The 26,497-nt window shown below is 47.5% G+C and overlaps 6 protein-coding genes across 6 annotated transcripts; 4 read left to right on the forward strand and 2 right to left on the reverse strand.

Annotated features, from left to right (window-relative positions):
* Positions 1-1,085: 1,085 nt before the first annotated feature.
* Positions 1,086-5,286, forward strand: C8R40DRAFT_1177795 (uncharacterized protein; the record flags this gene model as incomplete). Its single annotated transcript, XM_046232739.1, has 7 exons — positions 1,086-3,035; positions 3,093-3,206; positions 3,263-3,621; positions 3,675-4,185; positions 4,240-4,435; positions 4,489-4,802; positions 4,858-5,286. The coding sequence occupies 7 exons, from the start codon at positions 1,086-1,088 to the stop codon at positions 5,284-5,286; spliced, it is 3,873 nt and encodes a 1,290-aa protein (XP_046079536.1).
* A 913-nt stretch (positions 5,287-6,199) lies between these two features.
* C8R40DRAFT_1177796 (uncharacterized protein) lies at positions 6,200-8,597 on the forward strand (the record flags this gene model as incomplete). The annotated part of the gene is made up of 5 exons (XM_046232740.1): positions 6,200-6,540; positions 6,600-6,708; positions 6,766-6,951; positions 7,009-7,122; positions 7,200-8,597. The coding sequence occupies 5 exons, from the start codon at positions 6,200-6,202 to the stop codon at positions 8,595-8,597; spliced, it is 2,148 nt and encodes a 715-aa protein (XP_046079537.1).
* Positions 8,598-8,711: 114 nt separating this feature from the next.
* Positions 8,712-9,441, forward strand: C8R40DRAFT_1134773 (uncharacterized protein). The gene is made up of 4 exons (XM_046229321.1): positions 8,712-8,881; positions 8,940-8,993; positions 9,068-9,139; positions 9,191-9,441. Exons 1-4 carry the CDS (start codon positions 8,852-8,854, stop codon positions 9,290-9,292), a joined length of 258 nt encoding a protein of 85 aa, XP_046079538.1. The 5' UTR covers positions 8,712-8,851; the 3' UTR covers positions 9,293-9,441.
* A 243-nt stretch (positions 9,442-9,684) lies between these two features.
* C8R40DRAFT_1134774 (uncharacterized protein) lies at positions 9,685-14,507 on the reverse strand. The gene is made up of 19 exons (XM_046229322.1): positions 14,350-14,507; positions 14,117-14,263; positions 13,032-14,068; positions 12,830-12,976; positions 12,650-12,781; positions 12,283-12,588; positions 12,180-12,221; positions 12,112-12,125; positions 11,955-12,059; positions 11,829-11,896; positions 11,639-11,760; positions 11,535-11,570; positions 11,423-11,480; positions 11,172-11,361; positions 10,403-11,107; positions 10,217-10,344; positions 10,106-10,160; positions 9,904-10,051; positions 9,685-9,828 (listed from the first exon to the last, which is right to left on the reverse strand). The coding sequence occupies exons 1-19, from the start codon at positions 14,438-14,440 to the stop codon at positions 9,796-9,798; spliced, it is 3,564 nt and encodes a 1,187-aa protein (XP_046079539.1). The 5' UTR covers positions 14,441-14,507; the 3' UTR covers positions 9,685-9,795.
* On the reverse strand, positions 14,508-16,290 carry C8R40DRAFT_1134779 (uncharacterized protein). Its single transcript, XM_046229323.1, has 2 exons — positions 16,090-16,290; positions 14,508-16,038 (listed from the first exon to the last, which is right to left on the reverse strand). Exon 2 carries the CDS (start codon positions 15,956-15,958, stop codon positions 14,735-14,737), a length of 1,224 nt encoding a protein of 407 aa, XP_046079540.1. The 5' UTR covers positions 15,959-16,038; positions 16,090-16,290; the 3' UTR covers positions 14,508-14,734.
* Positions 16,291-16,738: 448 nt separating this feature from the next.
* On the forward strand, positions 16,739-18,598 carry C8R40DRAFT_837753 (uncharacterized protein). Its single transcript, XM_046236395.1, has 11 exons — positions 16,739-16,747; positions 16,795-17,249; positions 17,315-17,348; positions 17,396-17,461; positions 17,514-17,567; positions 17,626-17,699; positions 17,756-17,814; positions 17,867-17,996; positions 18,055-18,128; positions 18,184-18,221; positions 18,276-18,598. The coding sequence occupies exons 2-11, from the start codon at positions 16,894-16,896 to the stop codon at positions 18,354-18,356; spliced, it is 966 nt and encodes a 321-aa protein (XP_046079541.1). The 5' UTR covers positions 16,739-16,747; positions 16,795-16,893; the 3' UTR covers positions 18,357-18,598.
* The last annotated feature ends 7,899 nt before the right edge of the window (positions 18,599-26,497 follow it).

Here is a 26,497-nt window from a genome sequence, read left to right on the forward strand (position 1 = left end):
CAGCCTCTCATGCGGGTATGGAGTCAAGTACCCTGCATAACGAATCACTATGAACTTCCATTCGAAATGCTGTGGCGGAACCTAGAACTTGAATTATTTTTGCTTGGGATATAAGTGGCTTACTTAGTAGGCATAGTCTTATGATCCTTGAAGAAGACCTGCATGTTCGGGGCTTTTGAGATGTTACACTGGCTAACACTGGAAGCGGTTCCTCAAAATCACATATAGACCTATCTTGCCAGTAGGAACGCACATATAAATTGACCTCAACTTCAACGGGGAATAACTCTGCGATGTCTATCTGTTGACATCGCAGCAACCACTACGCGTGTAAGCGCGATTCCAAGTTTCCCTGTCATGAGCCGACATTGGAGCAAAAGTTGATTCATCGGTGTCTAGTTTTGACGAATGACAGACTCGGGAGGTGATGATTTCATGGAATATTCCGCTACGCAGATTTACGGGCAGATTTCATTGGCGGATTGGCATTGTCTCTGCGTTCCCTCCTTGCCGAAGCCAGCTACCGAGCTTTCTTTGGTGCCGGATTACCAACCTTTGCTGTTGATTGACATTATAAGTCGTACAACGACTAAGGAACTGTAAAAGACCATCATGGTGGATTTAGCTTGAGCACCTCATCTGGGTCTACCTCCCATAGTTGATCAGCATATAGCTGAAAGGGTAAAGTATACTTCCTTCCTCAGTTCCCCGTTCATGTCGACAGTCCTAGCCAGCAACGACGGCACAGCGACGGGTGTGTGTTTGACAGTGACTGACAGTGCCGCGACCACGTTGGTGAATTATTATATAAGCATGTTTCTGAGGGGTCATTCGACTGAGATGTCCTAGATATCCGATTTAGAACCATCCTAACTACGCCCTCAGTCCAAGCTCGACACTCTGAAGGACCACAAACATCTCAGGTCAACGAGTAAAGGTCCCAAAACTGCAACGAACGATACTATAATTCTTCTTCTCACATACGTCCAACGGATTTCTCACAACCTTCATTAATACCCCTGCTCACTGCTGTACCCTGCGTGACAGTGCCAGGCTCTGTTTCTTTCCTGGTTACCTGAAGGAAAATGCCTGACTACGTCTATGCTCTTCACGATTTCTCGCCCGAGAACGATGATGAAGTGCCGTTCAGGGCTGGTGAACGGATAGAAGTAATTGAAAAGGATGAAGCCTATGGTGATGGATGGTGGCAGGTACGTATAGCGCTCTCGTATCCTATAATTCCCTTGCTCCCTTCTCCACTTCTATGTCTAGGAGCTAACGCTGTAGTTTCAAAGGGGCGAAATCTCGCAGGCAAAACTGGTTTATTTCCTCAAAGCTACACAGCGCCTGCACCAACTGCGAATGGGTTTACCACAGGCGATGATGCAAATGATGTACCCTCAAATAACACGCCTTTACACCCACTAGATGAAGAATCTGAGCCGGAATCTTCACCGCAAGCTCCAGCCATTTTTGTCAACGGAAATGAAGCAGATGGCGAAGTCATGAAGGCAACCCTAACCGATGTGCAAAAGGCTATCGAACAGTTGAAAATGAACCGAACCTCTTCAATCGACGGAGACGGTGCCAGAAGCTTTAGTTTTGCCAGTACCAGGGAAGACAGGGATACCGATCGTGAGTCGGAAACAGACTACGAACTCAGCGATACGGAACACCAGGAGTTTGGTGATGACGGACATCACAAGAGTACGCGGCAACGCTTAGCTGAAAAGGCACGCAAAGCCGTAGAGGATGCTGAGAAACTCGAAATGATGATGGGAGGAATAAGTGCGGGGAATAGGACTAGTGCTCCGCCTATTGAGGTTGAGATGAGTGACGAGAGTGATGGTGAGGATGATGAAGACTACACTCATTCTTCAAGCTTTTTCCGTAGGCATTCCGCTATTGAAGAAGTGGACGAGGACACGGAGGGGAATGGCACTGCACCCACTCAAACACCACAGGTCCACCAGGATCTCACGCTTCCAGTACAGGAAATCGATGAATCAGACGCTCGGACAGCGACTGCACCCTCCTTCCCTTCATTATCCACTAATGAAGATGCCACAGACACCAAATCTATCTCGTTACCTACTCCGACATCTCCCGGCTTCGCTCATTCTGAATCTACTATATCTACCGTTATACCCATACCTATTTCCGCCATCACACCACCGTCGATTCCATCTACCCCACCACGAACAATCACACCTGCTGCTGCTGTCGCTCGGAGTCCTTCGCCCATGCGTGAAACACTCGTGGCCCTGCCTTCCCCAACAGCCTCTTCATTTCATAGCAACTCTGGTGCCTTCCATTTCAGTCCCCATCAATCACAGCACAATAGTGTTTCTTCAGTACCTTCTTCGGCCCTTGCTACTGCTCCAGTCACGACGAGCGAGAGTAGTCAAACCAACTCCCAGCCTTCTCAGAAAGACAACGAGCAGGCGAAGGAAAAGGAGAAGACCCATCCATCCGAATGGAATGTCGATGAGGTGGTTGAATGGGTGAGAGGCAAAGGATTTGGCGAAGATGTTTGCGCCAAGTTTACCGAACAAGAGATTACAGGCGATGTTCTCCTCGAGCTCGATGTCAATTTACTCAAGAATGAGATAGGCATCATGGCATTTGGCAAGCGTGTTCGTATAGCCAACGCGATCGCAGAACTCCGTCGACCACCTTCTATCAACTACGATGAACAAGTCTTGGAGAACCCTTCGTCGCCTTTCGCCGGTTCACAGTCTGTACACAGAATGATGAACCAGTCACCACAGTTATACGCCCAGTCACCTCATTCAGTCAACTCTCAACCGTACTCACACCCAACGCATTCGCGAAATCAATCCCAATCCCAGTCGCATCACTCGTTCCCAGGGAGTGCGACTTCCATGTCCGGATTCAGAGATTCGTTTGGCTCAAACGGAGCTTTAATTGCGGCTGCGGGTTTGATGAGTCCAGAAAGTGCACCTCATACAGGTGACTTGCTTGGTTCCCCAAGGTCGGATGAACTGTTCGTAAACAGCCAGGAGAAGGCACTGGTGAGTGCGAATTTAGTCCACTTGCCACTCGTTGACTAATGGTTCCTTTATTTACAGAAGTTCAGACCCGCTCAGCTTACGCTTTCGCCCAGCGATAGCGCATTGAACACGAGTGTCACGGCGATATCACAATCTACAGAGACTGAGGAGGATCGTGCTGCTTTGAGCGAAGTGAGTTTTTCATATCCATTATCGGACTATTTCACACTCACAATGGGACACCCAAGGGCGAAATATCCGCGGGGATGACCCAGAGCGCGCGGCGACGGCTCTTTGGTCGTTCCCACGATTCAGCTGCTTCCGGAAGCAAGGACTCTCGTCGATCTTCGTTTAAAGACGGCGCATCGCCGACGTCCGCGGCTATTGTTGCTGAGGGCGACTCGAAGGAGAAGGACGAGAAAGAGAAAGATACCGAGAAAGGAAAGGAAACAGATGGAAAGGATGGAAAGAATACAGTCAGTGGAAAGAGCCATGCAAGAGCCAGGAAGAGCATTGATGCCGGGAAATCTGGGGAGCGTCTCAGTATCTTCGGTGGCACGTTTAGTGGCATGGGCAAAGGGAGGAAACCTGCGCCGCGGTATTCAGCGTAGGTGTTTGATTGATTTGTTTATACCGTTGGCTAATCCTTATTTTGCGTAGAGCCAGCGAAGATGTTGTACCACCCTCACTCGTGGACAAATCCACTTCTGGATCATCCTTCCATCTGCCGCGATTTTCTACTGGTCCAAGAAAACCTAGTACCCGGCCAGGATCCTCCAGTGGTCCTAAAGAAAAGGAGAAGAGTAGTAGTAAAGATTTACTTTCACCCCATAAAGAAGGGACCATCCGTGATCCCTCTCTATTGCGCAAACGCACTTCGTCATACCCCGGCCCAAATCCCTCAGCAGATGCTGTGACGAAAAAGAGAAGCTCGAGCGAGTCTTCTCCGCAAACCAATGGGAACGGTCAAAGTGCGGTCAAGGCCAACGGTGGTGGGGATAATACGCCGCTGAGTCCTCTGAAGCCTGGTCAGAGTATCTTGGATCAGATTGGTGAACCTGACCATGCTGGTTGGATGAGGAAGAAGGGCGACCGGTATAACAGCTGGAAGTTGAGGTACTTTGTGCTGAAAGGACCACATATGTATTATATGAGGAGTGATAGTCATTCTGTAAGAGTTTTTACTTCAATCTTATACTGCCCCACATCTCACACATTTTTATAGGAGACAAAAATCAAAGGATACATCAACATCATCGGATACAAGGTCACTGTTGACGAGAATGTAAATCCAGGGAAATATGGATTCCGGATCGAGCATGAAAACGACAAGACACATTTCTTCAGCTCGGAGGAAAAGGTGGTCATCAGGGAATGGATGAAGGCAATCATGAAGGCAACAATAGGCAGAGATTACACGAGTGAGCTGAGAACTCTTCTTTCGTGGTGCCGTTCTAATTTTTCTCTTTGTCAGAACCCGTCATCTCATCCGTGAATATACCAACAATCCCTCTCATGGTCGCCCAAGCTATGAACCCTGCTCCCCGTCCACCATCTCCTACGGCTCGAGATGCAACCCAGAAGGCGCTGCGCCGCGAGAATCCTAACCAGTTATCGAGTCGTGATGCACGAGTACTGATGGGCCTACCGACTAATAGCGACACGAAGGAGGAGCGGGTGAAGCTCGAATCGTTCTTCAGCTCTACAACCGTAGATGATGCCAGCAAGGGACCAGCCCCACCAAGACCCTCTCGGGAAGCCAGGAGGGCTAGCGTTTCTCAGTCATTGGTATAACCCGCTTTATTGGACTATCATCGTGGCCATCACTCATACGTTTATACAGGTACCAAACATTCCGATAGATGACGGCCTCATTGACTGGGCCAACTCCCATCTGCCTTCATCACTACAGATAATAGATACCAGTGGTGCGATATGTGGAGGACTGACGATTCTGCGCCTTGCCGAAGCTATCAAAGGACGACCCTCCTCTCCTCCTGTCCCAGACTCCGCCTTCCCCGCTGACCCAGGCGATGACAAGCTCGACGGTCTTTTCCGTCTATTTGACTTCCTCCTCGATAACGACGTGAAGATGGGGAGCGTCAGCATCAATGACATCCGCCAGGGTAAGAGAGACAAGGTGCTTCAACTCCTCAAGGCGCTGAAGGCTTGGGAAGATAAAAGAAAGGCGATTGCGCAAAGTATCGGGAAGGGCGCAATGCAAGCGGGTGGTTTTATCGCTCCGCCGTATAGCTTACCTGTTCCACAATAGATTTGAACCTGTGTTCTTTTTTCCCCCGGATATGGACGTTGTGTTTTTTTACTTATTTTGTTGTTACTTCTGATTTTGAGTTGATTGTAGATTCTTGCTTTGCGCTACCCACTTAACCAGTGACTTGGATTTCCCTCCCTTACCTTTCTAAATTCAATAACTGTATCATGTCAAGATGTATCTATCCGCGTTCTCGTTTCTTTCTTATTCTTTTTTGGCATTCACTATCGTCTCGTCTAATTTAATTTAGCGGACCTCGTCGTTCTTTACCCATAATCGGTTCCTTACTCTATGTTTTCTTCTGGGAATCCTCATGTAGAGCCTTGAGATCGTCGAAGATAACTACTGTTGAAACTTCATACAGTAGTAACGACATTGACACCCTCAACCTTATACACTACGTTCTCTTTTCCTCGAGGTGTAATGAATGTGTTGGTGTTCGGATTGTAAGCGCAGCAGGATCTCATCAGATAGTAAGTTTATTGAAGGTAGGGCACGGATGGTGTACTGATACGCAGCAATGGAACTCAGGAAGGCATTCAAAGAAGGTTGCTGCGACTTAACTGTCGTTGAACTGCTGATCACTGCATGTTCGCGTCTCCGGCGCTAAATCGAATTCTAAGTTCCTGCGCTTGATCCACCATGATAAAATATGATTGTATCGATTCTTCGTCTATCCATCCCCCACTATATCTTCACCATTTTGGTGATCACTCAGCTGCAAGGAAAACTCGAATTTCCTGGTCAGTGTTCAACCACAGCTCTCGTTGTTCATCTTACAACGCTCCTTACTTCAGGTTCTGTAAACACTGCTCACAAATATCTGTGACTTTACAACTTGGTTCACCATCTCAAGTACAATTATCTAACTTCAATCATTGAGTCTTTCTGATCTTTGGTTCTTCATTCAGCAATGGCACCAACTCCAAATGCTCAGCATCGATTTACGTTTCCGCCATTCCCTCCAGTACCTACAGGTGCTACCGTGATTTCCTTCAAGGATTTCAAAGAAAATGGTATCAAAATCCAAGAAGATGACTACGATGGACCAGAAGTAGATGCACTTGGCATTTCTACTGTTACGATCGAGAAAAGGCATGTTGGGGATTTTTGCAAATCGAATACCAGGAGCGCACAACACGTGGTGACCACTGGTCAAGAAAGCAGTACAGGAGGTGCTCCTTCCGTGTCAAAGACATGGTTGCAAGATTGGGAAGAAATCAGTACAAGGAAAAGTGGCGAGTTTTATGACAAGTGAGCAGGTTACTTTTTGTTCCATGATAAAAATTCAGCGATTATCACGTATAAATCAGAAAAGAAAATATCACAGACAGAATTTACCAGGCCACGCGCGCTTTCAACGCAGGTCGCGCATGGCCGAAGACGGACAGATATAAGCGTGTCCGAGAACAGTGGGATCAGGTAAGTTGAAGTGGTCCTCGTTCATGTGCTCAGAACCACACGTCAATTCCCAAACAGTTTCAACTATACACAGGAGTATTGAACATCATACCTGCGCATAAACCTGTACAGGATTCGATGGCACTCACAGAAGACGACGGCTTCGAAGATGATGACAGTGGTTTTCCGGAAACCCTGCCGTTCGTATCTACCGATGAACAAGAAGGAACTACTGACATCCACGAATCGGCAGGCAAGGTCGAGGTGAGCACCAAGCAATATACTCATCAGACCCGTACGTCAAATGAGAGCTATCATCAGGATCCAGCCCCCGTTCAGAGTCAGAAAGAAATCGATTACCTACGGCAGCAGTTGAAAGATCGTCACATGAATAGATTAAATGAATTCTTGATTGACCCCAAGAAAGGTGTGCAAGTATACCTGTCGAGCTATATGAGAAAGCAAGGATTCCATTAGTGCGTATACTATTGTTTTATTTTACTTTATCATAGGTAATCGACTTTAACAGTGTGGACGAAAATCTCAGTCTCATTCCAACTCTTACCCGCTTCTACATCAAGTTTCTCCTTAAGGATGAGGTATTCAGCGTCAAATCTGAATCTGAAATCATAGCCTCTTTCAATCAAGCGCTTGCTATTGTCGAAATCGCGCAAACTGAGCTCCCGCTCACTTCCCAGATATCGAGATGTCTCCCATGGCATGACATGTTCAGCGGAGGGTGCGAGGAGTTGTTCAAGGTCGATAATCTGAACGTGCATGTTCCAACATGGGCGAATCAGAGTAATCATAATCTGGCGTTGGATGTCGTGGATGGGCAAATTGACATCAACTCAACTGCAGCGGCGACGATTGCATCTACGCCTGACTCTGAAGAACAGGAAGCTGAGGACGACATCGTTACTCCAACGATCGAACACGACTTGAACGAAAGATCAGTTCAAGGTGAGTTTGTAATTGAATCCGTCAATGGCACAATGTCGAACAACCTACTCTCAGAATCCGACGCTTCGCCTTCCGTCTCTAGCTTTTCGGCAACGTGGGGCTCAGATCAAGACACTCTTGAGATTGCCACAGACGACGTCAGAAAATGGGACGTGGGATTCGACAAAGGTGATACTGGCGCTTCTGCCGGTTGGGGAGTGATCGACAGTGCCGACATATCATGGGGCGAAGATGATTTAGATACTTGGGAAATTCCTCCTCCCACGACACTTCTACCTATCTTGGGTCCTACAGCACTTCCACTCACACATACAAGTGGTGTTATCGAATGGAGCATGCGTCGGATTCGATCAATCGTTCATCCTGATGCTGCTGCTGCTGCCACTACTCAGGTGTCCGTTATCTCAACCTCTGATGGTCCTTCAGCAGAAGCGGTAGAAGTGTCCCTCCATGCCTGTTTGAGTAAGGTTGTGATGGAGCCTTGGATTGACTGGGAAACTCAGGATGAAGATGGCGATACAGCGTCACCTCAGATCAAAGCCAACTCCCGAGGACTTGTAGTTGTATATGATGAGGGTCAGGGTGTGCTGTATGAAAACGACTCGGATATTCGGTCTAATGCTTTTGCTGTCAATGATGACGGGAACACGGCTCAAAGTCCTCCTGTTCCCCATGATCCCCTCAAGCACTCAATTGTCCTCCTTATTGAACCGGAAAATGCGCAACTATTAAGGGTGGGTATGGGCTTGGGTGCTACCTGGATTCAAATCGCAAGGCAGTCAGATTTGAGAAGTGAGCTGGAGGTGAAGGATATGGAAACTACGGGCGTTGTGAAAGCCCCTAGTGAGGCCTGTTTAGATGAATCCAACGTAGTTGGCGAGAGGTTCTGGTATTTGTCTAATCTGTTGGTCGTGCTCCCTAGTTACCACATTCCGAGCCCGTATTAAAAGTTTCTGGTATGCGTGGTTTTTGAGAATGTATATACTACATACTAGTATCATCTTATACCATTATCTTGCTCTCTGGCTATTAGCCAAAAACACATCAGATGTGATCCAAGCAAGGTGTGGTCCACAACAGTGGAGACTAGTTTCAATGTGCACAGACTCTTGATGTTGTAACTGCCCATCCTCGCTACTACAATTCGAAGGCAAAGTCACACATATTTCCCGTTTTGATGCTGCTTTGATTCGAGTTCAGAATGAGGACGGAAGTGGGGAATTCCTCCAAGGTGCATATATACCTCTCATGGTTTGCAAGCCACCTCTAATCTAAGTGCTTTGATCTAGGAATACAGATTGGTCGGGTTCGAGTTATCTTTTCTCTTCCAACTCGGAATCTGGGTACCTTATTCCCAAAGAGCATTACACCAACTTCTCATCTAGCCTACGTCGAATGGTTCACCAAATTTTCACAGAAACCAGAGCCTCATACGGGCTTGTATCGTGCCAACCCACAGCTTTGCAAAGATGGATCTCGCGCAACTTCGGTAATACCATTAGAAGCAATACAGCGAAGTGCTCATTTATATCCGAAATAGGGAGGAAGTGTTCCATCTAGTTGGACACATGAGTCCGTATTGGATGAAAGCCCATCTTTCCTACTTAGTTCTTTTAAAGATATCCATAAGTATGTACTTTAATATGTCTTGATCTGTCTGTGTTGTTTGGTTCTGAGTGCTTGAACATTTCCTGCCTTCTACTTCTATTCCTACTACATCCTTGTTTTCTATGCATTCAGCCTATCAGACCTCAGTATCTTGTCAACAATATAACTATATGGCTCTCGAATAGACTAATATCTTTGCAAGAAATTTTTGTATTAATTCAGAAATTATGCGATGGGGTTCAAAATTCTTCGGGTTTCTGGAGATTTTCAAAATTAAGAAAGTCTTCAAAACCGAACTGGGCTTTGGGTACTCCATCGAAAATTTATTCAGATTCTCTCACATTTCAAGTGGATGATTTTCCTGATGAATGTACTCTGGATTTCCACGACAGGCGTTTCTTCAAGTGATGCTTACTTCGGCTCGGACGGTTCTCAAGTACAGTATCTGGATTCTTTGATTTTACAGTATCTACATTATTTGATCCCCTCCGGGGGTCGACGCGATATACGCGCGCATTCCAACAATGGAATGATAACTTAGCACACCAACTTATCTAGTCCAGCTGGTACCTGTCCGTGGGCAGTAAATATTCAGCAGTATCAACGAAAAAGAAAAGAGCAATTAAGTGAAGACGGGTGACTTACGGTCCAATTATGTGTAGAAGCGGCTCTCTTGTACCCTTGCAGTGCCTCCAAAATGCCGTAGGGAGTATTCCAATTCGGCGCCAATCGAGCCGGTCTAGGATCCAGATTCGATATTGCAAGTTTGATCTGTAGAAGCACTGAGGCAATGCTGAAAGTCGAACTTCAGATGGCGAGGAGCACTATCATTATCATGTACACCTACTTATAACTGGGAAGCCATCCAGACGAGGTAAGCAGGTCCATGCAGATTGACCCCCCTGCAAGATGAGAAAGTTTTCCATCGTGGGGTAGTAGCAGTTTCGGATAGACGTACCTCCAGTTACATGACCTCCTCCTCCGTGGATGAATGGTAGGAACCTTGGAGTAATGATGCGGAAGAATGGTGGACTAATCGGGTAGTCTGGTGGGAAGCGAATTTCAAAGATCACAGAGTTGAGATTCCTGAGTATATGGAATGTTAACAGATTCCCAAACAGCAACGTTGAATAAAAAAGCTTACTTCGCCTTCATGTCCTTCGCAATTGGTAACTTTTCATCAAACGAATGCAGTTCTACAATCCACTGGAAAAGATTGTCACCCATGAATTCCTCAGACATGAACCATCCTAGTTCCTTTAAGCTACTGCAAGATTTCTGCTCCTTCAACAACGCTTTCAACTCTTTCTGCACCGCCATCGTCGCACCAGGGCTAGACAGCTCGGGTGGAGGCATAAGTTTCGAGACGGCTGATTGAACATATTCCGAATCATGGACCCAGTCATCGACAGGACGCGATTTAGGCAGAAGTTGTTGCTGACGGGCGAGGGTGGGAGCAAGGGATGATGATAACTGATAAGGGGCACCCTTCGAGGGGCTATAGTCGTCAAAGCCCATTTCGTCGTCGTCGTCAATCTCCATTGGATCATTTGCTTTGCCCTTGCCCTTTCCAATGAACTCATCTGCAGACTCAACAAAGTCGAACACGGCTTGGTCCTCACTGTCAGGATTGTCTTCGACCGCTTCAGCCTGTCGTATACGAAGGATAGTCTCCAACTGGTGTGTCGGCTCGGGAATCTGGATGCGTTGTTGTCCCAAGGTGACAGGATGGGCAGGGTCAAGCTTCACGAAAGGTGTTAGCTGTTGAGGTTGTCTGGGTGGTATAGGAATTGTTTCCGGTTCATCTGTACTCCCTTGAGTGGCCCTACTTTTAACGAGCAGATAACGGCTATACATTTTCAGGGGGCTTGGTCATCGAGCTGTTTTGTAAAGAATGTAGGGATGAGACGTACACAAACAGCCAATGCGTCTTATCGACAACGAAATGCGGAGCAGAGCTGACGAATTCTGAGGGCAGGTTGACTAACTCGACGATAGCGACACAACTCGAGGGGCAGATTTTGCTGTTACGCCAGCCAGCGGCACGATTACCTCCTGCATAGTGACCCATGGACAAGAGACCGTCTTTCGCGAGGTATACACCTGGAATTTCGATTTCGATTTGTCAGAAAGGTAGACAGTGAAGGAGTGAATAAGACCTTGCCATTCCCAAATGCTCTACCGTTGGCAATCGATTTGAACCACAATCCATTTCGGATGATCTAATCAGAAGATTATGAGCCATATGAACAACAAGTTTTCCTATCGTCACTCACCGAATGCCAATTTCGAACAGGAGAACCATGGAACGCCTGTCAACGCAGAAAGCAGACATTAAATTAGAACGTGATACGACGCAATAAGATTTAGTCCTACGTACATAGAGCGACGGATACATCTTTGCGTTCTGGTTTCGAGTTTTGGATTCTTCGACAGCAGCATTGAACTTGGCTTCGGCGTCAGGTGCGCCAACACTGAAACGATACTGTCTCCAGCAGGATCCTAAGAGAAGCAATCCCCTACGGCTTAGTAACAGAGGGGCGTGCAATAGTAATCGAATGGTCACATACCGACGTTCTTGATTGACTCTTCCTGCGATGAAATCTCTTCAAGGTACGCCGTACAAGACCCTACACACCTGGGGAACACTACTTTATGAGCACGTATGATCTTTATGACGAAGGAAAAATGCTTACCATCGTAACAGTTTCCACGCAGCAGGTAAAACATCAGCCGCCTCGGGCATTGTTACGAGTCGCGGTTTAGACTTTCCAGGCTTCACCTTTCGTTCAAGATGTTTCCTGTAGCAGGTCGTTTAGAGAAGCGAACTTGAGCCATTGATAAAAGACACACTTGATTTCGAGGATCTAGAATTATTGATGTTTTGAATGTAAGATAAGTCAACGGCAAGGGACACTTACCGGAGGCACCGAGTCCAGCAATTGCACAACTGATGCTCGCATCTATAAGATATATCAGTGCTACATTTCCCTTTTCATGTACGCAACATGTGCAATGACTTACCTGTTGCAAATCAAGGTCATCGAAATCACACAAACAATCTGAACCCACCACCGGTGGCCGCGGGGATTCAATCGGAGTAGGAGGAGGAGTGGCGATGCTATTTTGCAAATGACCACCAGCGATCATCACTCTCGTCTGTAGAGCAGAGTAACTTGTCTGGGGAGGCAAGACCTTCGTCACATCTGGTAACGGAACTCTGAGGCCCATGCCTATTGGTAGAGGCTCGTCAAGAGCGCTTTCTATCGCGGCAGCATATGTGATCGAAACCAAGAGATCAACGGTTTCTGGATTATGGATAATATCATACTGGGGAGCAGAGTTGCATGAGGACAGTGAAAGAGTGGCGCATTAACTTGGGAGTCTTTACCTCAACAGAAGGACCGTGATTCAGAGAATAGTATCGATATGAGCAAAGCTTGGAGTTGCAGACATAGGGTTTCAAAGCAACATAGTCCGTGTCGAGTTTGTTGTGGCAGACAATACAGTACAGTGTGCAGAGCTGGAAAAAATTAGAATATTGTACAACAAGATGCACCATCAAACCTACTGTCAGTCTTCTAATCAAGTAACAGAAAGCCGTCAACGGCCAGTCTAATTCTTCGTCTTTTCCTGTACCAGAAAGAGGATCATCAGGAAGGATGGTGGTATTTTTACGTATCATTGCGCGTTCGGCCTGATCCTCGACCTGGATTTCCTGTAACACTGTGTTGGCATGTGTTTCGTCAATGCTAGAGGTTTCCGAAACTTACTTGAAGCTTGTTTTCCAGTACTTCCTGCTCTGGCTTTTGACTTTTCTCCGCTTCCGAAAGGAGCCTTTCTGCGCCTGCCCATCCTAGCCCGTATTTCCTCCTCATATTCACCAGCTTTGCAAATTGGTGATTCATAAGTGAGTCCAAGGATCCGCTTAAACTAAACTTGTCAAAACGATCAGGTACATCTTCCTCCTCTTCCTCTATCTCTGGTTTCGTAGCAGGATTAGGATCGGCGTCCGAATCTTCCTCGTCCATTTCGAAATCATTCATCACTGCAGCCTCAGCAGCAGCTTTTTCTCTGGCAAGCCTCAGTTCATCCTCTGCGTCGTTTGTGATCAAAACGAAGTTCCTGCACGCATCTTTCGCGTGTTCCTTGCTTGGTTTGTGTATTCCACTCAAACCAACATGGAACTTGAGTTTTGTCGCATCCGAATCTGAAGGCGGGTATACTCCCCTGAAGCCAGAGATTAAAAGTACGAGATGCTGCGTTTTCGAAAGAAGCCGACGATCCCATGCGTTTAAAGCTCTTGGGGGGACAGACTCTGCAAGTTTGATGACGGAGAGGGATACACTGATGCAAAAGTCGTCTCCACTAAATCGAATAAGGCCCGGACGATACCCTCTGGCAACGATCTCGAGGAAATCGTGCTGCAATCGCGCCATTTTCATCAAGTTCTGGGACGTGCTGTTCATGTAAATGTCGTCGTCTGATGAGACAGCATAATCTTCGCCTTCCTCGTCTTCGTCGTCATCGGACTCGCTCTCAAGGGAACCTGTGCTCATGGCTTTTGTAAGATTTGCAAGTACTTTGTCCATGGTTTCTACAAGCAAACAAGAAGGAAGTGAGACTATTCCCTCAATTACTGATTGAATGTTCGCGGCGACATGCGAGTCCGGCGAATATGAGAAGCAGTTGTGGGTCTTCGGGTAGTCAGCCGTGTCCGAAAGCATGATATTCACATTCAGAACGTGGTCGCCACTCGATGTGGTGATGACGGCCTCGAAAGTGCCTTCGTCGTCTCCAGCACGGACACCTAATGAAGAGTTCAGTCTCCTATCTAGAATAATATTCATCGTCCTACTTTTCAATGTAAGTCCATGCGCCACAAATCCCTGCGTACAAGCCACCTTTAGGTCTTCAAGATCAGCGACGAATCGTTTCCGCCCTTTCAGATTCATGTTCTTAGCTGCTAGAGTAGAGGTAGGAGGCATATTGACCGAGGTTCCTTCTGTCAAAGGAAAAGATATCAAAGAAGTGGGTCAAAACGCGATGACAATGAAACGCGACGATACTGCGAAATACATGTATACATACTTGGATGGTGATGAGTCTTCTGCCGCTTGATATGCTGCGCCTCAGTCTCAGAATCGGAGTCAAGGATCTCAATGAATTCCCTGGAAGACATGCGGTGAAGAGCAAAGCCACAAAAAACAGGAGCCAATTGCTGTTAATGACTGGCGCTTAAAGCAACGTGCCGTTTAATGACTCATACCCACGACCGGCTGCGGTTGAGGCTGAGTCGTTCGAGAAATACTGTTCCAGCTTGCCATTGATTCGTGAATACAAATGATACAAAGTTCATCAAGAAAGGAAGAAAGCCAATACGGCTCCATTTCGTACCATCAACTACCACTTGCCTGCGCAGCAGCGTCGGAATTTCACCTTGGAGTCATGACCACAACTTCAGCAGTACTCTAATCTACTGCTCACAGTCAGAGGTATCGCCGACGATATCAGCACCAGGCAACAACCAGCGAAATGTAATGCTCAGGCGAGTTGTACGAGGGATCCATTCTACCTTCACCCCTAAGTTACTGTCATTCGGAGTCACCTGCGGTACTCCCTCTCCATCTCCAACGTTAACCTCATCGCCATACGAAACCCAATCTCCCGTTCGTCGTTCAATACCATGTGTCCATTTGTATCGCGCCTCTCCGGAGAGAACGATGATACTATTCGGAGGAAGGTAAAGCTCATGAACATTTGAGTTTGAAAGAAAAACGGAGTCGACAGAGGACGAAGGTGAATCCGATCGCGATTGCAAGGACACACGCTCGGCAACTTCCTCGATTCCTTCCTCTCGAATTCTCTCAAACCGCATGACACATCCTCCGCACAAACTCACACCGATAATTCCATCTCCAAATCTGCGTAGCAAATCAACATGAGGCGAGATACCTTCGCCTGGCGCGTAGAGATTCAGTATCGCTTGTCTCGCTTGCTTTGTCTGTTTTGAATGCGTTTCGATCTGTAAAGTAGAAGGGGCGGAGTGTTCTGAACGTCCCGTCCCAGTGTGCAAAGCAAACGAGGGGAACAGTAGTTCATGCGTCTTTGAAGAAAGAAGTGGCGGTCGGATGAGGTCAGATATCTTGTCGAGCAGTGCGAGGAGGGGAGGAGGAAGGCCATTAGATGTAGGACACCCTGATCCCGGGCCACGCGAAACGGCGTCTTCGGTCACGGTCTCCTGGTCTACCGGTGCTCTCTCGAATAGCATAACCTGATTAACCCTCCGCTTGCCATCATCATCATTGAAATATCGGCACATGCAATAGCCTGCCAATTCCTCAGCCAAATCTTCTGAGAGCCTCACAGAAGGATCGAAAAAGAGTCCGGGAATAGGTGGAGCCGTCCGCAGAGCTGTCTGAGCTTTTTGGTCCGGATGTAGATCGAGTGGAGGACTCGCAGGAAATGAGGATGGGGATGTAAATACCTCGTCAAACAACGAGTCAGGCGATAGCGACGAGAACGTATCTACGTCTATATCGTCGGGGGTTCCGGATGCATTGCCCTGAGGTGTATCCAGCGTCGTAGTAAGCGACGTTGGAATTTCAACATGAAGTCTCATTCGCTTCCAATGGTGGTTCTCCTCCTTCTGCGGGTTAGACTCTATAATGGATTCTACCAAATCTGGCTTTCGTTTCATTTCACCCCTGGAAGTAGTGGCATTCAATCTTGCAGTCACGTATCACGATTGTTGGTAGCTGAAATGATCCTAGAATAAATCTTTCCTCGTGTCATCTGTATGAAATATCCAGTGCGTGGTACTACACTTACCGTATCAATCAGTTTAACAAGAAGAGCAAGTTCGGGTTTCGAGGTGTTGCAAAGATTTCACCTCAGTTGAGTTGAAGCTTCCGGTCCTTGTAGCTTGCTCAGCACAACAAGTGAGTATCTTTGTATCCTTCTGGACTCCCATGGTCTATGAGTAAAAGTAGCGTGCAAAGAGTGATTCTAACCTGTAAAGCGGAAGCAAAATGGAGGCAAAGAATCCGGCGGATATACGGACCGACATTATACGTGGCGCACTCAAGCGCCCAAGCCGCTTACCTTTACCAGCCACTCTCAAGACCAATAAGTAACGCCTCTTATATCGATATCCTATGCACCTAAAGGCATGCCCCGGTCCTCTGCTGGACTCTCCAGAGCTAACGAGCTTTAGTTTTCGATGATCAAAACTGTCCCATCAATGTCGAGGAACAATCGAGCTAGATGCTTTGCGATGGACCTCTGGTATTCGAGAATCCTCCGAGTCGATTCACATAACCGGAACGAAGTCTCAATCAATATGAAAGACTCCGTTGATAGTGTTTCATGAACTTCTGAGCTCTGTCGTCTTTCTTTGGAGACACAAGCTGTGTCTGAACTGCTTGCAAGTATAATGGCAATCCGGATACCTGATCTTCCATCAAGAATTGAGACAGCTTCAATTCAAGTAAGGCCATAAGGGATCCGTACATTCGTTGCTGATGCTCCCAGAAGAAGGAACAAAGGTCATCAATCTACAACTAATTCAAACTGGGGCTGCAACTGTGGGCGACTTCGAATTTATCTAACTTGATATATGATCCCAGACGGTGAATGCGTTGGCATTTTATCTTTCCGTTCGTTTCTCTTCTTCTTCTTTTACCCTCTTTTGTTTCAGACGGCAGGTCGTCTCTCCTCTCGTATCGTGTCGCCATGATCCTAGCCGCAAAAATCATTGCGTTTAACACCATCGAAGCCATCGGATTTGCCGGCGCCTTTGCTATAACTATCACCGCACTCCTTTCTCCTTCTATTCCACGTCTGTCAACTTGGTATCTGGTGCTATGCAGTAGCGGTGTATATTCACTGTCAATGCTGCTTCTGGCAATAGCTCATGCTCAGTCCGGGGCTGAGCCTAACTCTACCTTGTGTCTTATTCAAGGTGCATTGATCTATTCTGCGGCGATTTGGTGAGTAGTACTACATCGTGTTCAATCTATCCATCAGCAATTGGACTAATGGTAAACACATTCAGGCTGATGGGCTCAGTATGTATGTTTTCAGTACAGGTGAAGACAAAGAATTGAATCGTCCTATCTACTAACATTTCCACTAGTTCTACTTGACAGTACTTTTTTATACCAAGCAATATTCCGGGTTGATCCATCGTGAAAGCAAATTGGTGATCTAGATAAACATTGACATTCAACTCAAAATAATGAAAGACTATCTAGCTTTCTGTTGGGATGGTATCAATCTTTATGTGCGTTACTGTTTCACTGCTTATAGTAAGCTCTTTCTGAAAATTTCTCTGCTTGACTCACTGATTTTTTGTTCATCTGTCAGTATGGGACTCTTCTGCCACACATTGTTGTGCGTAGTCCTCAGCAGTTCTATTGCCATTTTTCGAGTGAGATAGGGTATGAGAGAACCTCCACTGTTTAACCTGATTCTTCAATTTGACCTATACCACTAGAGTCTCTATTGTTGCTGTATTTGGGGTTTTGTTTGCCATCGTCGCTGTTTTCTGTGAATGTATGTATGTTTTCTGTACATGATTGACCTTCCACTCAGCGATGAACTGCAGATCATACCGGTGTATTGCTTTACCGGCATTGGAACACAGTTGATATTTATCAGCAATCAAACGGCACTTTGTCTATTGGAGTTCTGGCTCGTCTAGCAGGTTTCAGTCTGGTTTCTATACTCTCTGTATCGTGAGCAACTGGATTTTCACGTCCTTGAAGTCATGCAATATTGATACTACGTCTGCAGATCCTGCGCGCTCTTCACATTTCAGTCTGCTTCTAATCAAAGTTTTGAATACATTATTTTATATACGGTGGTCGGTGAGATACGTTGAATTGCTTTGTGGGCCCGACTTTCCTCAAGTCTATTTTCCAGTGGCAAATGCCGATGTACCTCTTTTGGGTCTTAATAAGGTCAGGAGTTAGGATTATGCTCATTCTGTTCGAATTTACTGACTAGAACTTTAGTCTATTATTCGTGCTTGGATGTTCTGGAAGAAGACTGGCACATCTGCAGAACAGTATTCCGGACAAGTCTCAGGTCCTTAAAGAGGCCCAAGCCGAAGGACAAGGCTATTGTAGGAGTCATTGCGTATCTATTTGAGCTTCTAATTTTCTCTCCTCTATGCCAAACCATGCAAGCATGTCTCGTCAACTTGACTCTAAGCTGAGCTTTCATGTTGGGTCTAGTAGTAACACCACTAAATAATGGTTGATATCATTGCAAATACCTACCCACTACCTATATATGTCCGTAGTCTTCCGGTATCAAATATATCCATACATTCTAGCAGTACGGTCATTGTGTAATATGAATTTGTGGGCTTATGGAAGGGGTTACTTACTGAACAAGTACGAAGAGTGTTTGGTGCTCCTATGTGCTCCTATGTAACGCCAACCAGTGATGTAGGAGGCAGCCCTACAGTCTCACAAAGTATTTCAAGAAACATTTTAGCTGGTTTTCTAAAAGGACTACACACTGCATGAAATAGCAAACAAAAATCTGACAAAGAAACGAATGATAGTATAACAAAGGCAACGACCCCTTAGTCAGCACCTTTGTAGTGTTGCCGCCGATGGAATGGACTCTCACAACTGAAGTAGAAAATATTCCGCTCGACAGAATGACATGTTGAATCATGGAATATCACTGACTGTGTCATGCCCTGCCTAAAACCAGACCAGCCCCAGTACCCGCCACACGTTGTCACACACTCTATACACCTCCTGCACTTCCCCTACACCTCCCAAGTCACCTCCCCAAGTACCATCATGCACCTCCATCCTGCACCTTCCCACACAAGTACCACCATATACCTACCCAAACGTTCTTCACCGACACACGTACATTCCCCGGCGCGCATACAGGACCCCCTATAGCAACCCCATTAAGTATCAATCTCAATTACCGCCTCATGTTCACTAGATCCCCTGATGTTCCCTTGTCCACTTCCTGTACCTATTTAAGTAGCTCTGACACGTCCCCAAGCCCCAGCTTGGTATATTTTGAACACACACCCTTTACATAGGTCCAGTCCCTGTCCCTTTGTACCTGCTACCTATACGGAATTCTCTCTACTCTCTGTTTCTCTACCTCTGTTTCTCTCTACTATTGTCTATTGTCTCTCTGATCGTCTATACGATTGAATATACGCTTTTACTTCAAGTCTAAGCCTTCCGAGTGAGTCTCCGAGCTCCCTCGAACATTACTAAAGCTCCCCAACGCCTACCCGCTTGGTGAGTTACCCTTCCCCAAACCTCCCAGAGCTCCCTAGCTACTTCGTAAGCTTCGTGTCAAGTCCATGCCGCGGGCCTCCATTCCGCCGCTCGGTATTCCGAAGATCTGCTTTTATTGTAATCTCTTCCTATTGTTCTTTCTCGCTACACATATCCTTTCGTCCTAGTTTCTCATTATTGTCTTTTACTCTTTCGTTCTAGTCTCTCCTTATTGTCTTTTACTCTACCCTGCAGGTACTACTCGTATAGCTCCTAGTAGTTAGTCTGGCGCTCCGCACCGATGCGCCGCTCCGTAGATATAAATACTGCCTGTACGCTACTGTAGTTCCTTAGTTTAATTATCAACTTAGATCAACTTAGATCTCCCTTCTCAACTTAACTCTTCTCTAAGTCTTCAGGCTCAACGCCTCGAAGTACGTTCTCCTCGACCTTAGGACTTTAACGTTCTCTGGTCCGCTCCTCGTCATCGGCGATACCGCCGCTCCGACCTGGCTGCTACTTAGCTCCTCTCTCTCTACTCTCGCTCTCCGGGGACTAACGGCGTAACGGCGGTGTTGTTAATAACTTCACTACTGTCCCATTCGTCTTCCGCACTTAGACACCCTGTGGCCTTGGCACGGTTACACGGTGTACATGATCTTAACAGTATAATTAAACTCAATCCGTTAACGTCGTACTGACATATCATTTTTTATGCCTCCGAAAACTCGAGCTCAATCTAGAGCTAACTCCGAAGAAAATACTTTCTTCACTACAGCCCAATCATTTGCCCCATTCTCCGACTCTATCTCTGCCATCGGTCAACCACGTCGCCGTAATCGCGGTTTCGGTCCAGCTACAGTTCCTACTACGTCGACTCTTCCTGAAGCCATGGAAGAAGAACAACAATTCGAGTACAGTACATTGTACACTGGTGACGGACAACCTGTCCAAGTCCTGACCCCTCGCCGTGGACAACCCCCTGTGGTCGCTCCGGCTCGGGGCCGTCCAACTACTCGTATTGACTCTCCAATCCTCCAAGCCATAGCCCGCCGTACGGGGAAACAACCCCAACGTCGTGCTGCTTCTGAATCTCCTCGTGACCCACCTCCTCACTTCGATTTGGACACCGGTGATCACGATGATCAAGACCCTCCTGTCGACCCCGACGATCCGGGCGCCGACAACAATCATGACGATCTGGATGACGACTCCGGCGGTTTACCGCGTGGTGAACCTGGTGACCCCAGTGGACCTGGTGGTCCTGGTGGTCCCGGCGGTCCCGGCGGTCCTGGTGGACCTGGTGGACCTCATACTCCCATATCTCCTGACATCCCCAACGAGCAACGTGCTATGTTGGAACTCCTCTCGGGGTTCAAGGGCTCCATTGAGACCCTTGGTACCGTCCTCGCCGCTCTCGGCCGCCCCTCTGACAGCTCTGAATCCAAGAGCAAGGTCAAGGAGCCAGAGGTATTCGACGGTTCGGATCCCCGAAAACTCAAAACATTCTTCGTCAATCTCGCCCTGGTCTTCAATGACCGTCCCAAGTACTTCACCGACCAACGGAAGGTGAACTACACTCTCTCTTATCTCAGTGGGTCAGCCAAAGAATGGTTTGTCCCTGATATCCTCGATCCGGATCTCGACTCGCTGCCGGCCTGGACGTCGTCCTTCACGGCCCTTGTAAAGGAGCTACAGGACAATTTCGGCGTTTACGACGCCCAAGGCGAGGCCGAGGACGCCCTTGGTAACCTTAAGATGAAGGAAACCGAGAACATCCGGAAGTACAACATCCGGTTCAACACTCTGGCTGCTAGTACCAACTGGGATTCTGCTGCCCTGAAATGGGCTTATGGACGAGGCTTGGCTGAACGCATTAAGGACGAAATGGCGCGGTTGCCCGAACCGGCGACGCTCGCCGCTTATCGTCTAGAAGTTCTTCGTATTGACAATCGTTATTGGAAGCGCGAAGAAACCAAGAAGCGTGAGGCTGGCAAGCCTTTTATTGCTCGGAACCCGAAGAAGGGTTCCTCGGACTTCAAGACTGGTTCTACTAACCAGCAAAACAATTCTCAGCCTTCGGGCTCTTCGGCGCCGCTCACGCCGAAACCTAAACCCTTCTCTGGTGGTAAGCCTAACAACAATGGTAAGCCCCAGAACTCTTCGAATTCCGGCCAATCTGGCGGTCAGCGCCCCGCGTTCAATCATCTAGGAGCAGATGGTAAAGTACTTCCCTCCGAACGGGAAAGAAGGATGAAGAACAACCTGTGTCTCTTCTGCGGTGGTAAGCATCAGATTGCTGACTGCAACAAGCGAAAGGCCCGGGAATCGAAGGGCCGCGCTGCCGAGGTTGAAGAAACCCCCGAAGCAACCATTGAGGTTGTTGAAGAGGATTCGGAAAACTAATCCGCAGCTCTTGTTCCCCGGTACGAAACGGGAGCTGCGTTGATCAGGTTCGTACCTCACCTGGGGAGTTATATCTCAACGCGTCCGCTCTTTCCTCTATTGAACGATCTCTTGTAATATCTTTGACTACTGAATTTTCGTTATCCGATTCGGCCGCGCCGGCCGAACCCATCTCTGCTCTTCTTAAATTTCCTACTCTTGTTGATTCTGGTTCTACTGACTCTTTCATCGATACTCGTTATGTTTCTCAAAATTCCATTCCTACGACCAAAATCTCTCCTGTTAATCTTCGTCTTTTTGATGGTTCATTATCTTCTAAACCCATTACCGATATGGCGAATATCGCCGTCCGGTTCCCTTCCGGCGAGCTGCTTCTATTACCCTTTTATGTTACACATTTAGATTCATCCTGTAAAGCAGTATTAGGTTACAGTTTCTTATCCCGCTACAATCCGTTGATTGACTGGGCATCTCGAAACATTACGTTCCGTAACACTTCACATTTTGATTCTCCACAGACGTCTGTACCTTCTGCTATCAACCCCGTTGTTGCAAAGGTCGCTGTTCCGCTACCGGAACCTTCGCCGTCGGTTTCACCGACAATTCTGGAGACCCCTCCTGGGGACTCACCTCGCTCTCGCTCTCGCTCCCGCTCTCGGACTTTACGGGCCAAGCCCCTTTCGTCCAAATTTCCCTTTGAACCCATCTATTCTTACCCTACGGTCTCTCAATTCGCTGCTCAACTGGAAACTCCCGAGGTCGACATTGCACTCGTCAGTGCTGCAGTCTTTAACAGGGCTTGCAAGGACGCTGGTATGGAACCGATTCTACTTCGTGCTATCCACTCAGAGGTCGCGGCCCGCGCAGCCGACCGCTCTTCCGCCACTCCTACTGTCCCTCCACTCCATCCTTCTATCCCAGAAGAGTACGCGGAGTTTGCAGACGTCTTCGACGAGATTGCTGCAGATTCACTTCCTGAACATAGACCTTACGACCTGAAGATTGACTTGGAAGAAGGCGCTTCGCCGCCTCTCGGCCGTATTTATCCTTTGTCTGAAAAGGAGTTAGTCGCCCTTAAAGACTTTATTGACAAACAGCTGGCTACTGGTGCCATCACCCCATCATCCTCTCCTCACGGCGCTCCGGTCCTTTTTGTCCCGAAGAAAGACGGCAAACTTCGCCTTTGCGTCGATTTCCGTGGACTCAATCGTATCACCAAAAAGGATCGTTACCCACTCCCACTCATATCAGATCTCCTCGACGCTCCGAAAAGAGCTAAAATATACACCAAATTGGATCTCGCCCACGCTTATCATCTGGTCAGAATCGCTGAAGGTGACGAATGGAAGACCACCTTTCGGACCCGCTACGGCTCTTACGAATGGAAGGTCATGCCGTTCGGCCTTACGAATGCCCCTGCGGCTTTCCAGCGGTTTGTTAATGACATCTTCTCTGACATGCTCGATGTCTGTGTTATTGTCTATCTTGACGATATTCTAATCTACTCTGATACGCCAGAAGAACACCGAGAACACGTTAAGGAGGTTCTTCGGCGGTTACGGAAACATCGGCTTTACGCCAACCCCGACAAGTGCGAATTCAATATGGATACTGTTGAGTATTTGGGTTATATTCTTTCTCCCAACGGATTGACTATGTCCAAGGAGAAAGTTCAAACAGTTCTAGAGTGGCCGGTCCCGAGGAAGGTTAAGGACATTCAGTCCTTTTTGGGTTTTGCAAACTTCTATCGTCGTTTTATTTATAATTATAGTGATATCGTTGTGCCGATGACTCGGCTTACCCGAAAAGGCGCTCCCTGGATCTGGGACAGCAGCTGTCAAGAGGCCTTCGAAAATCTCAAGACTGCTTTCACTTCTGCGCCGATACTGGCCCATTGGGAGCCGAATCGCCCACTTATCGTGGAGACCGACGCTTCCGATTACGCCATTGCGGCTATTCTTTCCATCCAATATGCTGACGGTGAAATTCATCCTCTAGCCTTCCTTTCCAGAACGCTTCATGCGGCGGAACTCAACTACGACACCCACGACAAAGAGCTACTGGCCATCTTCGAGGCCTTTAAAGCTTGGCGTCATTATCTGGAAGGCTCAGGTGATCCGGTGGACGTCGTCACCGATCACAAGAATCTTGAGTATTTCTCTACTACCAAGGTTCTCACACGCCGACAGGTCCGATGGTCAGAATTTTTACATCAATTTAATATGGTCATTCGCTTCCGACCGGGGAAACTCGGCGAGAAACCCGATTCGATAACTAGACGCTGGGACGTCTACCCTAAAGAGGGGGATATCGGCTACGCCCAAGTGAACCCTCACAACTTCCGTCCTATCTTTACTAACGAACAACTCACTGCGTCTCTTCGAGCTACCTTCCTGGAAGGCCCTGTTTTACGAGCCTCGATTATCATGGATATCGAAGCTCTACACCAAGCTATCATTCTCGCCCTTCCCGCCGACCCGAGCTCCGTTGTTGGTTTGGAACTTGCAAAAGATCCTTCCAATGAACGTTGGAGCTTAGGTAGTGACAAGCTACTACGCCTTGACGACCGTATTTATGTCCCTAATCACGGCGATCTTCGCCTTCAAGTCCTCCGCTACTTCCATGATCATCCACTTTCCGGCCATTTCGGCCAGAACCGCACTTTAGAAGCTGTACGTCGTCAATACACCTGGCCTAAGGTCAGAGACTTTGTTCGTGACTACGTTACCTCCTGCACTATCTGTGGTCGCAATAAGCCCCGCCGTCATCGGCCTTACGGCTTGTTGAAACCTCTGCCGGTTCCGGTCCGACCATGGGATTCCATCTCCATGGACTTCATTGAGCAACTGCCAATGTCAAATGGTTACACTGCTATCCTAGTCGTTGTGGATCGATCTTCCAAGCAAGCTATATTTATTCCAACTCACGACACCATTACTTCCGAACAACTAGCTGAGCTTTTTGTTATTCACGTCTTCTCTAAGCATGGTGTCCCTAATCATGTTACTTCCGATCGTGGTTCCGAATTTGTTTCAGCGTTTTTCCGGGCTCTCGGTAAAGCGCTCTCCATGGAACTTCATTATACCTCTGGATATCATCCGGAAGCCGACGGGCAGACCGAGCGTGTCAATCAGACTCTCGAACAGTACATCAGGATCTACTGCTCTTACCAACAAGATGACTGGTCGCCTTTACTCCCGATCGCCGAATTCGCTTATAACAACGCTCCCAATGCTTCCACAGGTATTACTCCATTCTTCGCTAACAAAGGATACCATCCAAATATCACCGTTCGGCCCGAGGTCGATATGAAGTCTGACCTAGCTAGAGACTTCGTCGTTAACCTCGATGAACTCCACGTTTTCCTTCGAGAGGAAATCCTTTTAGCCCAATCTCGTTATAAGGAACAAGCTGACAGGAAAAGAATCTCGCACCCGGAGTTCCCGATCGGCTCCGAAGTATTTGTTCTTGCTAAGCACATTCGCTCTACTCGTCCTACTGAAAAATTCTCAGAAAAATATCTTGGTCCTTTCAAGGTCATCAGTCGACCTGGTACTTTATCTTACGAGCTCAAGCTCCCGGACTATCTTCGCCGCATTCATCCGGTTTTCCACGTCTCACAGCTGGAGCCGGTTACGCCGAATCCTTTCCCGAATCGTACTCAATCTCCTCCACCTCCAATCGAAGTTGACAGTGAAGAGGAGTACAACGTTGCCGAAATTCTGGACTCCAAGCTGGACAGAAGGTATAAACGTTGTCCTCTACGTTACTATATTCGGTGGGCCGGTTATGAAGGTACCGACGATGAATTCTCTTGGGTTGCTGCTGATGAATTACATGCTGATGAACTGGTACCCGCATTCCACGCTCGATACCCTCTGAAACCTGGACCTTGATCACACAAAATCATTTTATTCCTTTCCCCCGTTTTCCGCCGCGCTCCGCCGAAGTTTACTTTGTGCGTTTAGAGGGTAAACACGATGATAGCAAATTGAGTGTTTATCTCTTTCTCTTAATTGCTTACATTCTCCTTCTATCTACTATTTCACTTATATTTCTTTCACACTTAGACTAATTACACTTCGTACTAATTACTTCTTACGCCGCTTCGCGGCCCATTCGCTTTCCGATTTCAAAATCGAGTTAACATTTTTTTTTATATATACAAAGTCCAAAAAACAAAATTATATAACGAAGGCAGGGCAACAAGAAGAGTACAAGAAGATGGCCGAAGGCCGATGTTCGATGTCCGATGTTACTCTACTCCGCTCTCTCCTTCCCTTTCTCCGACCGGGCCTTCTTCGGCGCCGGTTCTCCCTCTTCCTCTACCTCCTCCTCTCCTTCTCCATCCTCTTCTTCTCCCATCCTCCTATCCTCTTCTTCCTCCTCACTATCCACGACCCTTCTCCTCTTCTTCGGCAGCCGCGAAGGTCCTGGTTCCGGCATCTCCGGTGGCGTTTTCCTCCTTCTCGCGGCGTCCGTCATCAACCAGTCCAACTTGCGGTTGATATGGCGGTTGTAGGTGTTGTCCTTCAACTGGCCCTCTCGAAGCTGCCGGTTGTCTGCCA

Source organism: Lentinula edodes (assembly GCF_021015755.1).
Source record: "Lentinula edodes strain Le(Bin) 0899 ss11 chromosome Unknown C8R40scaffold_70, whole genome shotgun sequence".
NCBI lineage: Eukaryota > Fungi > Basidiomycota > Agaricomycetes > Agaricales > Omphalotaceae > Lentinula > Lentinula edodes.

Bases quoted from the DNA above. Each gene is read 5' to 3' on its own strand.
- C8R40DRAFT_1134773 (XM_046229321.1), top strand. From the start codon at position 8,852: ATGAGGACGGAAGTGGGGAATTCCTCCAAG. The intron at 8,882-8,939 runs GTGCATATATAC...GCTTTGATCTAG, and splicing joins AAGTGGGGAATTCCTCCAAG to GAATACAGATTGGTCGGGTT. The intron at 9,140-9,190 runs GTAATACCATTA...TATCCGAAATAG, and splicing joins ATGGATCTCGCGCAACTTCG to GGAGGAAGTGTTCCATCTAG.
- C8R40DRAFT_837753 (XM_046236395.1), top strand. From the start codon at position 16,894: ATGCGTTGGCATTTTATCTTTCCGTTCGTTTCTCTTCTTCTTCTTTTA. The intron at 17,462-17,513 runs GTGATCTAGATA...AAGACTATCTAG, and splicing joins TCCATCGTGAAAGCAAATTG to CTTTCTGTTGGGATGGTATC. The intron at 17,997-18,054 runs GTGAGCAACTGG...CTACGTCTGCAG, and splicing joins GTTTCTATACTCTCTGTATC to ATCCTGCGCGCTCTTCACAT.
- C8R40DRAFT_1134774 (XM_046229322.1), bottom strand. From the start codon at position 14,440: ATGTCTTCCAGGGAATTCATTGAGATCCTTGACTCCGATTCTGAGACT. The intron at 12,782-12,829 runs GTAGGTTTGATG...AATTTTTTCCAG, and splicing joins ACTTGATTAGAAGACTGACA to CTCTGCACACTGTACTGTAT. The intron at 11,362-11,422 runs GCAAGGTCTTAT...TCGAAATTCCAG, and splicing joins CGGTAGAGCATTTGGGAATG to GTGTATACCTCGCGAAAGAC.
- C8R40DRAFT_1134779 (XM_046229323.1), bottom strand. From the start codon at position 15,958: ATGAAACGAAAGCCAGATTTGGTAGAATCCATTATAGAGTCTAACCCG.